Below are 14,836 nucleotides of genomic sequence, written 5' to 3' on the forward strand. Positions count from 1 at the left end.
GGTATGATTATAAATCTTCCTTTCAGAGTTGAGGAAATTGGTGACTTAGGACGGGTAACTTGCCAAGCTCACCTAGCTAGAAAGTGTCTGATTCTGGTTGATTCTTTCATTAGACTTTAAGCTGCCTGAAGGCATGAGCCAGTTCTTTTATGAACAGCACTGTTTTCCATCATATAATATAGTGCTTTACCCTCAGTAGTGGTCAGTAAATATTTATTAAATGAAGAAATCAATCCATATATGTCTGACCCAAAATCCATGTGACTAACCCCTGTACTATACAGTCTCACATGTATATGATGAGCTCTGGACTTAATGCTGAACATCACAAAGAACTAAGAAAAAAAAGTCTAAGATATCAAAAGCAGTATATGCCAAATAAACAGGAATGGGTCATATATGCATTTTTCTTTAAAAAATCAAGAGTGAGATTCTTCATTTTTCTTCTTTTTATGGTAGATTCACATGTACCCTATAGGTATCAGATACTATACAAGAGAAGAAGCATTGAGGCTGCCTGTGAATTGAATTATTTGATTCCTTTAATATGCCTATATTAAGTGAATACAGGCATATTCCTTTAATATGCTTATATTAAAACTGTATATTCAATTTAATGTAATAGTCCAGAAGGGTTAAAGTGATCACAAAAGAAAATAATGATTATTTCCCCAAAAGAAATGTAATGGAAATGAATCTCCACCCACCTCCTCTACTTTCCTAGGCATCCTCTATAGAACTAGAAATGAAAAAGAAACATTACCACTGGTAATTATTATGATGAATTTACTAATGTATCTTTTGTCCTGAAATAACTTTTTTTTTTCAGAATACTTTACAAATAGCACTCATTATGTGTATAACATCTGCGTGCAGATATTAAACACAGTGTTGATCTGGAGTCTATCAGTAACTGATTCAATAATTAAGCATTTTACAGAAGTGAAGTCGCAAAGATGACGAGAAAATAAAAGCTCACATTTCTAAGTAGGTCCCTATAACTCGAGTATTGGGAAAGAGATAAGAAGAAATAAGCTAGACAAGTTCCTAAACAATGAAAATTGAATCAAAATAGTTTATTCTTTTTACTTCCGAGGAAGTCCCTGAAACATCTGTAAGTCATGGAAATGCTTCCTTTATAAACTAGCTAGCCAGCCTGACTACCTCTACTCCAAATCTAATTTTCCATTTTAAGTCTTCCATAGAAGTAGTAGAGTGGCTTCTATAAGCACATAGAAACTAGAATGAACATTTCAAAATCAAGACAATAAAAAAAAAAAAAGAAGAAAAGAAAGAAAAGGCATGACTAGTAAAATAACTCAATCTGAAATCATTGAGTATATGGAAATCCTAAAGAAACCTCCAACAGACCTTAGTTTTGCAGGAAATCAGAGAGTCATCTTATTAGTGATAATCTTGAAGCATACATTTAGATTACAATATTATTCTGCATATAATTTTTTTTAAAATGTGATACATTTCAGAAATATTCCCATGGGCATACTGAGAGGCAGAATGAATTAGTGGTTAATCAAGCAGACTGCCTACCCTATACTAGCTATAGGGTACAAGTGAACTCACTGTTTTACAATTTTCTAGTCTGTTTAATAAGGATAATAGAAATTACTTCGAAAGACTCTTGTGAGGATTAAATATATTAAGGCACTAGAAGAATGCTTGGCATATAATACTCAATAAATAGTATATATTATTATCTCTAACATAAACTTTATTCAGCAAATATTTATTAAATGCTTAATATGTGCCCGAGAATTGGGTCAAGAGGATAAAGTGGATATAAGAGAAGTGGACAGTCAACTTGAGATTGCATTTTTGTAGTATATCAGCAAGGACTTGATTTAAAGGGGTAAAAGGAAAAGAGAGAAAGAAAGGATAATTTTCAGTGTTGGCCTGATAGTGCTGCCATCTGAGAAAGAGGCTCTGGGGAGAATAGGTTTCAGAGTCAAAATCAAAGTTTGATTTTGTTGTTTTGTTTTATGTCAAATTAGTGATATTAATTAAAGTGATGATGGCTGGATGACCAAATTGGGGTTTGAAATAGATATCAGGTTTGGAGAAATGGTTTTCTAGAGAACGATGAAAAGATGGGCATTTAATACTATACCATTTGTGTAACAAGTATGCAGAAATTTTCATTGGCTTCTTCCACATGTTTTGCAACAACTGACTGCCATATACTCTACTCTCTTCTTTTTTTTCCTCCTCCTCTTAGTATCAATAATAAATCCTCCACTTTTGCCACCAGAGCAATAAATCAGCTAGTCTGTTTCTAGCTCAATGTGTTTTTCCAAACCCAGACAGAGCTCTCTTCAAGAGGAATTCTGGTGCCAGCTTATAATCTTTGCTACCCCCACAGCATGATTCAATGAGCTGTGTCTTGTTACTATCATGACAGTATAAACTTCTTGTGAGAAAGAGGGTGGCATATGTTTGTGGATCAAATTTGGATTAATAAAGTTCATCCAAAAGACTAAATGAAATACATGCTGAAATTTCTCTCAAGTGCTCTACTATTCTTTTTAGTCATTGTTGTGACTTTGTTTTAGTTCCTTAAATTTCTAGGTTACCACTTTGCTGATACAAATAATGATACTGGTAATTCTAAAATTCTCTCAGTATATACTTAAGTAAATAATAGCATATTAAATCCAACAAAAAAATTAATAACTCCATATATAGATGTTCATTACCTATTAAAATAATCTGTATTCTCAGATAAAGGTATAGATTTGAATTTTCAAAATTAGATAAATTTCAAATGCCTTTTATTTCAATGATAAGAAGAAATGAGCTATCAATCCATAAAAAGACATAAAGGAAACAAATGCACATTACTAAGTGAAAGAAGCCAATCTGAAAAGTATGATTCCAACTATACCACATTCTGAAAAAGATATAATTGTAGAGACCATAGAAAGATCAGTGGGTGCCAGGGGTAGAAGGATTAGGGAAGAGATGAATAAGCAGAGCACAGGGAACTTTTTTAGGACAGTGAAAATATGATATTATAATAATGAATAAATGTCATTATAATTTTATCTAAACTTATAGAATGTACAAACAGTGAACCCTGATGCAAACTATGCATTTGGGTGATTATGATGTGTCAATGTAGGCTCATCCTCAGTAAAAAAAAAAAAAAAAGTACCACTCTGGTGCATGATGTTAATAAAGGGGGAGATTACGTATGTGTGGGGTCAGGTGGTATGTGGGAAATTTCTGCCTTCCTCTTGATTTCATTGTAAACCTAAAACTGCTCTTAAAAAAATGTAGTCTTTAAAAACAATGTCTTTTGGAATAACTTAGCTGTTTAACCACTATTGGTGGTAGTGAAAAATTTACTCTCATGGAGAATTGATTTAAGCCTTGTTGAAAATGGAGAGATTTGCACAGAAATTGTGAAAATATAACTGTATTCTATGTGTGCTATGATTGTATTTTTTAAAGATATCATTTTCTTTCTGTGTCTTTACCATAGGCTACATATCGAAATCGAATTGTGAGCCAAAGTCTCAGCACAAGGGACAGAAAAGCAATGCATACTCCCACCGAGGACCGTTTTAGATACTCATTGGCTGACCAGACAAGCCCCTACAAAAGCAAGACCTGTCAACTGTCAAATCTATGTTTAAGTAATTTCTTGAAGGACAAGGAACTAGCAGAAGTTATTAAACATTCAAGAGGAACTTATGAAACCCTCACTTCAGAGGTCACCCAGAACCTGCGGGCCACTGTTGGGCAGAACTCTCTAAAGCCAACGGCTAAGACCGAAGGGCTCCCCACGTTCTCAGAGAAACCAAAGGACCAGGCTGCTGTGGCCAGACAGCATTCAACCTTCACAGGCAGATTCGGACAGCCACCAAGAGGGCCAATCTCTTTACACATGTACAGCAGAAAGAATGTTTTTCTCCATCATAATTTACACACCACTGAGCTGCAGACTCTCGGCCAGCAGGATGGATAATTAAGACACCCAATTCTTGTCTCTGGGTTGGATAAAGATGGTTAGTGTTTCTCATACATAGCTCATATTTAAATTGTCATGTACTTATTACATTTTATTTTTAGTTATAAACAAAGAACCGTACACTTTTTTTTTTTAGAATGAGGGCTCAAGCATGTTAAATGAATTAGGTTGGATAGTCTTGAAGATTTTATTCTATAGATGTATAATAAATGGGACCATCTTGCTGGTTTATATAGTCCATAATATATTTATCTTTTATCTATATCGGTCACTGATATACATTGAAGTTCCAGAAAGTAATATCAAATAGCACTCTGTTCACTTGATGGTGTTACTGTGAAGATAGATGTGAGGAATAAGTAGATAAAAAGATTGTAAAGAATTTTAAATTACATAGTTAATAGAAGGAAAAAAGAAGAGGGATTTTAAAGTCTTATATTTGATGGTGTATTTATTGAAGAATGAAGTCTGCTTGCATGTAACCTAGAGATACGTGTGTCTCTATTACATACATTCAAGCTTATCTTGCCATACTATTAAGGAGGGAAAAGCTATTTCTTTTATCCTCTAAATGTTTAGTTCACACTAGTTCACAAAGGATTTCAGACTGAGTAATTGCTAGCCAAATAGAGAATGACAGCTCTGATCTTCAAAAAATTTTGCTTTTAGTTTTTGCTATTGATGTTGAAGTACTATGACATGACACAGTGAGGTGGTAAAGTTGGCTTAATTTTGTCAAATGATGCATCAAGCATGACATGCTTGCTCTGAGTCATGGCAGTATCAGCATTTTTTTTTTTTTTTTTAATTCAAAGGATGAAACATGAAAATTATTTTACTTCACTTTCTTTGTATTTTTTAAATTGTTGATTATTTTTTTATATATGTTCAATTTTACCCTATATACATCGACCCATACATGATAAATTGAGGAACAGAAAGTCAGTTTCTTAGTAGCCCAGTATAAACTATTCTGACTCTTTAGTCATCTAGATTTGAGGGAAAATTAAAATACATGTGAACTTTGGCAATTTGATCTTAGAAATAAATCTCTAACAGGAGTATTTAAAACTCATTTGATGGCAAATATTTTTCTTGCCAAATAAGGCCTATTATGTTTTATATTCAAGTGCACATGAGAATGATCAATAAATCTAAATAAAATAATTTCTTTATGTTTAATAACAGAACTATATGCAGCTGTAGAAATAAATAAAAGTAATTTAAAACAACTAGTAGGAATCAGGGCTGCAGTTTTCTTATACAAAGATAAAAGCTAGTAACTATATCCACATTAGGCAAAGTCCATGCAAATTGAAATCGTCATACCTACTGCATGATCTGTTTCCCTTACATTTTCTAACAGATAGAATCCATCAGTGTGTGCAAATGAAACGAATAAAGGGAAATTGAGATAGCATTTTTTAGCATGGCATCTGACTAACCTGCTTAAATTAAAGCTATGTGTGAAATGCAACCTCCAAGACAAAAATGTATTTGAGCTCTATGCTTTGGGGAAAAGCCATTAGATTTCCTCCCATAGCTTTAACCATTAAATTTTGGTCAAATTTTCAAACCTTGATTAGAATTAGTAAGAGTAAAGAATCTAGTGGATATGTTATACTTGTGATTTTGGTTTTCTAAAGGAGGACACATGTGCATCAAGACAAATGGTTGCCAAATGTTTTCTTTCTTTGATGTGCTTGTAATTTTGCTAGAAGAGAACAATACGCACTGCAATTTGCTCAGCTTAATGAGACTGCTATCTAAAATCCCCTCTATACTTTAGAAGCTATAATACATTTTGGGCTGGGCAATATTTAAGACATGATAGAAAAATAGAAAAATTATGATTATTGTGGAAGTTGCTTCATTTGTCCTGAAAGTTGGTGTGTGTTGCTAGAGTATTTGAATTCTGTAAATAAATTAGCATGATAAAATGGTCAAGGATTTTTTTCCCAGGATATGGAAGAACTATGTATCACAAATAATGTTTTTGATTTGGACTTTTGGAGTTTATAGTTTTGTTTTCCTGGAAGACAAACTTTTGAATTATACTTTGTAAAAAAAAAAAAATCTATTTAAGAATATCTGTCATTTAATAGACATTTTAAGAGACATTTTAAACACTAGTATTTTCTTGGAAAACCTTTTTTAAAGCTGAAACATTCTAAAAGAAAACCTGAATTAAACAGTTCAATTTTAAATGGAAGGATATTTTTTGGAAATATCATCTTAAAGCTGTTTTGTATCAGTATTTTCAGCATTGTTATAATATTATTTGTAATACTAAGTGTAACTCAGGCCTGGAGAAGGTGTAAGCCCACTGTGCTAATGCACATCAGTAACTGTGAAACAGGGGTCCTTTGTAAGTTCCCCTTGTGTATATACAGTAACTCATAACAATGGCATATGGGCATTCTTTCAGCGAATCGATTTCTTTGTACTAAAATCTCTAGTTTTCTAAGACAGTTCCATGTATAAAAATGATTTATACATTTCTCCAAGGCAGTACATATCCAAAGACAGGACACCAGGGGGAAAAAGTGCTTGTTTTTCTGATGGAAGCAGTTGTCATCTTTTCTTTCTCTTTCTTTCTTTTGTGCATGTATATGTGTAGCTAAGCCTAAGTAACCCTGTAAAATTTTTGCTGCAAATCGTCTCTTCTGAATTTAGAATGTGTTTTAAAGGACACTTAAGAAGAGAGATTCCTTGAGGAAAAGCTGTTTCCACCTGAAATAAACTGTTCTCATTTTTGTAATTGTTGAAACATGAAACTGTATTTCTATGAACTCAGTGATTTTTTCAATTAATTTTATATGCTAACAGAGTCACAGTGAAATTATGAATTATCTCTCAAAGTATTTTTGCTTCTTTGGAGCACCACAGTTTGTGCAAATCATACCACGAAACTAGCTACGATGCTAAAGGTGTAAATCTACAAGTATCAATAAGCTCAGGGTAAGAACCTAGGGCCACACGTTATTCGAGTAATTTCTGTTATTTATTGAGATATAAATAGCAAGGCACCAGTCGATATTGATATTTGTGGGCATGCCCATACTTATCTAACAAAATGTTTACAGAGATTTTCATGATCAATCTGGATTTATTACCTGTGTTTTACCTCTTATATTTCCCAAGATTTAATCTCAGCCCATTGTTACTATTTTCTATGTTAAAGGATTCAAAGAAATTCATTGAATTCAAAGGAAATTTCACATTTTGTTTTGTTTACCTTGTGTGTGTTTAATAGAGACAATACCTCCCCAAAAAGAGTTAAGATTTTTTAAATTATCATGTATTTAAGGACTACATTCCCAAGATAACTGATCATATTCCACTAGTCCTCCCAAGGACATTTTTAGTAACTTAGTTGTCAGTGGAACAATAGGAGCAGTTTATTGAACTACAAGTACATTATGCACACTCATTATCCACATTCATTATCACCTTTCTCATTATTAAGAGTAGTAACCCATTACAGTGGGTAATTTGGAATACTGGATATAATTTTATAATCTAAATTTTGCCCCACTTTTTCACTTTCAGAATTTTATATTCCAAATACTTAGAAGTAGAGAGTGCTTATAAACAGCCCTTACAACTCCATTAAGCCATGTGTAGATCAAAATGGAAAAAGAAAGGGAGATGACTGTAAAGGTGCTGTTTTTGATTTGCCATCCATATGACTGAATCATACTCTCCATGGCCAGAAGCTTTTGCCGTGGCAACACATCTGTTTAAATGCAGCATTTGATTCATTCATACCAGGATGTTTATTGCCTTCTGGGTCTTGACTCTAGGCATTATTATTGGGTCTTTTATGTATTTTCATTTCCTTTTTGTACAAGAAATAGTTTAATCAGACATAATATTTGGGAGGAATTTACTCCTCTTGGAATTTAAACATTTTTCTTGTTCTTTTCTTATGTGCTTACTTTGTCATGCCAACTCTAGGCTATAAATAAACACATGGAAGGAATGATAAAAACTATAAGCTAGTTTGGGTTCTTATAAAAAGCTGAATTGTACCATAGAATGAGAGCAAATAAATAGCCAACTACCAACCAACCAAATAAAGATGCCCACTTTTCTAACAAAATACATTATCATTGCCAAATTTTAATTTTTTTCAAATCTTAATCTGTGCCAAGTTCTCTCACCAATAGTCGGGACCACAAACCTATCTATAAACTATTTACAATAAATCTGATCATGCTCAAAACCAAGTTGTATTTCTAAGTGGTGTAACTCAAGAACAAAAGTCAAAGATATCACTTTCTGGGAGTGGAAAAGTCTGAAGGCAATTCACCCCATTTTAGACCTGGAGTTCTCCAAAAAAATTATGACACAATAAAAATTCTTAATTAAATGAGAGTGGCTTTCTTCTACCTGAATAACTAATCCAGGATGTGAGATAGTGTGGTTCTTTCTAGAAATACTCCAATGTAGCCTCATTAAACTCATCACTTTAATATAGTTTCTCCTCTTGAACATACAATTCAAGAAAAAGAGACTTGTACATCTTATCATCTTTTCTAAGCATTATCTCCTTGCTTTAGTAAGCTCAGGTTGCTATAACAAAATACCAGAGATTGGGTGGTTTAAACAATAGATTTTTATTTCCCATGGTTCTGGAAGGTGGGAATCTAAGATCATACAGTTGTGTCCTTTTCACTGTGTTCTTACATGGCAGAGATTGAACCAGCTGTGGTTTATTCCTCTTCTTATAAAGTCACTAATCCCATCACCTCATGACCTCCTCTAAACCTCATTACTTCTTAAAGGCTCCACCTCCAAATACCATCACACTGGGGTTCAGGCATCAACATATTAATTTTGGAGAAACACAAACATCCAGTCCATAGCATTAATTTTCAGCTTACAACAACTTAGTAAGTTTGCTATTGTTTTACTCACATCATAAATGAGATAAGAAAGATTAGATAATTTGCCGAGGGCACACAACATGCATGTTTAATTAAACTGGATTCCATAACCCCTGCTCTTTCCATTTATACTACGTTAACCTCCAAAGTAGGCTCCCTCCTAAGAAGGCAGTGATTCAAGCAAATACGTGCTGCCTGAATCTCCTTTATTCTTAAAATGCCATTGACATTGCTAGGGAAAAAATCTGAGCAATGATCTATTTTAGCAAACCAAAATACTATTCATTCAAAAGCATCTTTAGAGCAATTACTGATGTTTAGATCAATAAATATAGAATCCTGAGAGGAAAGCAGTTATTCTTTTTCAAGTTCACCTCCAAAAAGAATCTGACATTCTAATTTTCTTTCATTAAGGACAATTGGGAAAAATACTGAGAAATAATTGCTATATTTTTTAAATAAAAGAGCCAATAAACTAACATAAGGAAAACATGCAACAGATGAAAAATAACCTAGTTATCCGATTATCTTATTTCTTTTATTTTCTAAGGATATTGATATAGACATCATTGAATTTGATATGCTTGGGTCACCTTATATACATTTAAAAAGCAAGATCTTTACAAAATTTGCTTAATTATTTCTATCTAGGGACAAAAATTACAGCTGACTTAAAGTTTCTTAAATATTCAGAAGTTGAAATTAAAAGATCAATATGTTATTTGTCTTAAATTTTTAAATAAAATACATTTTATTTTGTAGTTAATCGTACCTAAATAATGTCTGAATAAGATGTAATCCTACCACAAATTGTCTCTTCCAAAATCTTTTTTCAGGAATGCTAGGGATTTGAATATTAACTTAGCTATACCCTATTTTTAGGGGGTGGAGGGGTTAGGGAAACACTGATTTATTCTAATACTACAGATTTGAAGTTACCAAAGCATAACAATATTTTCTCTAAAACTAAAAATTTAGTGAGAAAGATAATAAATAGCAAATAACTCTGGAATTATAATTTAAGTAATATTGAATGCCATAGTATAATTTCTTTTGTGGCTCTTGATTTCTCAATAAGAACAATGAATTTATTCAATGGAAATTTCACCTTTTGACTAATATTCTGAAAAAAGATTGATACACTTAAGCATGGCAATTAGAAAAAATATGCATAATTCCTCTGCAAAATAAATTTTAAAACAATAAATATGTTGTGTGGTACCCAATTGCTTTCATTATATTAATTTGTTCTGAGCCTGTCTTGGTAATAGATTGGTTCATGCATGTATTCAAATTGGGCATAAAGAAATGTAATTTATTTCTAGGTTCTTAAAAGTTGTGATAATTGAGAAGAATACCAGCTACTTATTTCTGTCAGCCAATTGACATGACTTCATTTGTCAATTGGCTGACAGAAATAAGTAGCTGGTATTCCACTTCCATTGCCACCGGGCTTTTCTTAATTTCTGATATGCAGTAATAAAGTGCAATATCTCAGGAACCATTAGGGGAACATGATACTATCATTTCATTTTAATATATGTGTGGAATCTTTTCATTCTTGGCTACACTCTTTAACTCCATTTTTTACAACTGGTCATAATTTAAAGTATATCTTACAATGTTTTGACTTTATAGTTTATGAAACCTTTTTACCAATTCTATGTGTTTTGCAACAGCACATATACGAAATTCTTCTAAATTCTCTCTCTCTCTTTCTCTCACACACACACAGTTTTCTAAGATGGCTGGAAGACAGATCATTCAGAATAACTAGTAAAGCGTTTGAAACGGTGCATGAATATGTACCGTTTGGCATCCATACCAGCCAATAGGAAAGATGATACATTTAAAATGCTGTGGCAATGCCTTGAAAGCATACTCCAACATTACATATTTAAATTTATTAGGTGTTCCCTATAGCCTCACAACTTCAGAGTAAATGGTGCTCCTCTGTTCTTTACTTTTATATGTGATTTCAAAAAACTGAAATGAACCAATGATACATTTTGTAATTAATATGTAATATGTTATGATTTAAGACTTAATCCATTTTCCTGACCACGGTGTTCTCTTTGATTCTGAACTCTATTTTCTGTAAAGAAGGTCAAGAAGCACTGTTGATTTTTTAATTAATTAAGGTATTAAATTTTAGAGATTATTTTGGAGACTTTATGAGACTTTATAAACTACTTCCAAATTCTGCTGGTAATAATTTACAAACTTTTGGTTATAATTATAATCAATCAGCACTTTCTTGTGGATGGATTATGCAGATATTTCTCATTAAAATTTTAATTGTAAAATAACCATTTAAAAATATTTAAATGAAATATTGATGTATATAGTGCTTATTATTTATACAGTCAAATATTTTTATTTTTAATCTTATTTTAAGTAGATCTTATATATCTCATTTTATTTTATGGTTCTTATTTCTCTAATATAACAAATACTTATACATTTGTAGAGATATTGGTAGAACAAGCATCACAACATTAAATGTACAGAGTGACAATGAATGAATGCCATGGTTTAGGGAAGATTAAAAAATCTAATCACATTTCAGAAGATGACTATGAAAAGTAGAACCAAACTTTACACAGAAAGTTAATTTGAAATAATAATTTAGTCATGTACTAAGTTTAGTCTCATTTGTAGGTCTGCACTCAGAATTTCACAATAGGAAAGAGCATTGCTTCATTTAAAAGCATTATTTATAATACACTAGTAATCATATGACAAAAGTAAAAAACCAAAAACAAAACAAAATAACATTAGAAGATGCTTTGCATGCTGTGACTTACTAGTAGGGTTTGGGTTAATTTCGTTTCTTTTTTTCCTTCCTGGGTTCTTATACATGGAAAAAGGAAATTTTTAAGTAAAGGTTACCTTTTAACTAGAAACCACGTTGAAGGTATTTTTTTTTTAAATCTCTCATCCAACAGTTTGGGCTCTACATTATATATTTCCTATTAAAAGAGAGCTGGACAGAAAGACTATACATATAAACCCAGTACTGAATTTTAGTGAACAATGAAATATGACCACATCCCAGATATTTGAGCTGGGGCCATGTTTCAACTAAATAGCTGATTTTAAAGAGTCTATACTAGATATATAGGTCAGAGATTGATAAAAGTTTCATCCTCACACAAACAGGATAGCTGGCTAAAATGTATGCCCTGACAGCCTTTATACTCAAATATCACTTAAGATAAATAAATTTAATAAAACTGTAGCACTGTTTTGTATTTAAGTTCTAAAATGAGGATATTTATTGGTAAAGAAAACATGGCTAAGCTGCAAGGACTTCCATTTTGCTAACAACTGCAAATTTAAAGATTTTATACAATATATTGAAGGATGATTACCTTGAGCATGAAAACTAAAATAAAGACCTGAGACAAACCAACATCTGATTATTCAATGAGAGTTACATCAATCCCTACTTTCAGAAAAAAAGGTGTCCAGAAGACAGAGGTGTTTGAATACAAAGGTGTCCAGAAGAATCTTTCATACTGAAGCCCAGGAAACAATACAGCCATTCACATCAACCTATTCACATGATAGCTAAGCCTATTACATAAATTCACATAATCATGCTATTGCCTTAAATACAAAATTAAAAGCATTGGAAATATGCAATGCTTACACTTATCTTTCAAATGAGATTGTACAAATACTTCTTAGAACAGAATTGTTTACATTATTAGGAATAAAGTTTCAATGTTTATACTCTTAACTGCTTGACTGCAGGAGGTGATCAAACACTTTCCTAATAATTTGATGAAGTATAATACACTTGGAAAAATGGTCAAAAGTGATTCATATCATTGTACTTAAAAGCAAAGAAATAAATTGAAGAATATCTAGTCAAAAATGTGCCCTTAAACCAGTAATATATCCATCTCTGCTAGTTTTAAAATATGTTGGACAAATGTTACTGAATTTGTGAATGGAGCAATTAAAGGCAGCTTAATGTCTGAGTGCAATACCCAGGCCTGACAGTTTTTTGCTCTGTGCCCTTGGGGCAATTTACACTTCAGTTTTTCTATCTGTAGAATGGGATAATAATAGAACTCACCTCATGTGGTTTTTAGGAGGATTAGATAAGTTAATATTTATAGAGTACTAAATAATAGTGCTTGGCACAGAAAAAGAGCTACATAGGTATTTTATCAAGTAATCAATCCTTTGTCCTTCTTATTAGATGGGAATACCTTGTAGTACTTGGCTTGTACAAGTCTATCAACCCATGAGCACTAATGATAATGATGATGATAGTGATGATGATCATGACAGAGTAATAACATCTGTTCCTCTTTGAGAGAAATTCCTAGCAAAGTATCATCAGAAATTTTATAATCTCTGGAATTTTCATATTCTTCATTGAAGTTTTTTTTTCTTTCTTTCTTTTTTTTTTTTAAGATTCCATGATCTAAACATTGTTTTGATAATGGAGGAATTTATACAATAACTTTGAAATTCCTGGATTCTTAAAAAAATTTCAAAGGAAATTTTATCTTCAGTATCACATTCTTAGGCTACTATATCAAGTTTTACTGATTCTTATCTTGCTAAAGATAAGATTTTATCCAAACATGTTGAGTTAACCTCATGTTTAAAAATTAGGTATGAACAATACAGACCAATTTTACTTATAAACAAAAAATAAAATCATAAACATTTTATTTACAAACATAAAAAAATTCCAAATAAAATATTAGACAACTGAACACTTTAATAGAAATATATCCTATCTGTGGGAAGGGTGTTTCTCCCACTCTGGTTTCCTCTAGGCTTTCTGACTTGCTTAATAAGTAGGGAAAAGCTAAGATACTCTTGTGAAGGTCACAGTCCAGAGACAAATGACTGAAATTTCATCATAAGATTAGAGAAGGCTTCCCTTCTCCCATGACTTCCCACTACACCAACAGGGCTCTAATATAACAGTGGATTATGAAATTGCTGCAAGATGAGGACTCTCTGAAGAAAAAAAAAATATTTACAGAAACCAAAGTCAAAAAAATGAGACAAAAATAAGAACACTAGAGAAATTTGAAGTCTTTGACACCTACAGCTATAGAAAACAATAAATATGGGCTAAACTTAAATCAGGTTAACATAAAACCTCACACTATCTCAATTTTTATTATCCAATACATTATATTTGGTGTCTTAGTTTGGACTGCTGTAACAGAACACCACAATTCAGTTGGCTTATTGATGACAGAAATTAATTTTTCGAAGTTCTGGAGTCTGGAAGTCTGAGATCATCATGTCAGCATGATCAAGTTCTGGTGAGAACTCTCTTCTTGTTTGCACAAGGCTGACTTCTCACAGCAGAAAGAGCAGGAGAGCTCTCAGAGGTTTCTTTATAAAGACACTAATCCTATTCATGAGGGCTCCACCTTTATGACCTAATCACTTCCCACCCACACCTCTCCAAATACCACTATATTGGGGATTAGGATTTCAACATACGAATTGGGAGGGAGCATAAATATTCAGGCCATAGAGTTTGGCTTTCAACAAAAAAAAAATTACAAGGAATGCTAATAGGCAAGAAAAAATGTAACAAGGCTTGGAATTATCAGACAAGAAATTTAAAGTAACTATGATTAATACTTTATGGGCTCTCCTGCATAAGTAGGCAACCTTCAAGAACAGATAGATAATGCAAGCTGAGATATGGAAACTCCAAAAATATTCAAAAGGAAATGCTAAAAATAAAAGCTGATGGAGTAATAATATCAAAATGACAACGCTGGTCATTCCTGACTTTGCTGCCCTCACAAGAACTAATAATTATTCATGTATAAGACTGAGAGATTCTTAGAGCTTGGGAATGAGGTTGAGGCACTTCTCTGCATCCAGAAACCAAGATGGACTGTATTAGAAGGGTAGGAGAAAGGGCTACACACTGACCACATTGCCTCTCCCCTAGTATAGC

At 32.4% G+C, this 14,836-nt stretch overlaps 1 protein-coding gene across 1 annotated transcript in view; it reads left to right on the forward strand.

Moving 5' to 3' along the window:
• The window catches only part of CCSER1 (coiled-coil serine rich protein 1), a 1,126,758-nt gene extending 1,122,773 nt beyond the window's left edge, over nucleotides 1–3,985 (forward strand). The window contains exon 11 of the mRNA XM_006910733.2: nucleotides 3,500–3,985. Within this exon, the coding sequence (XP_006910795.1) occupies nucleotides 3,500–3,985 (486 nt within the window). The remainder of the gene's footprint in view (nucleotides 1–3,499) is intronic.
• The last annotated feature ends 10,851 nt before the right edge of the window (nucleotides 3,986–14,836 follow it).

The sequence above is a fragment of the Pteropus alecto genome, unplaced genomic scaffold, assembly GCF_000325575.1.
Source record: "Pteropus alecto unplaced genomic scaffold, ASM32557v1 scaffold63, whole genome shotgun sequence".
NCBI classification, from domain to species: Eukaryota; Metazoa; Chordata; class Mammalia; order Chiroptera; family Pteropodidae; genus Pteropus; species Pteropus alecto.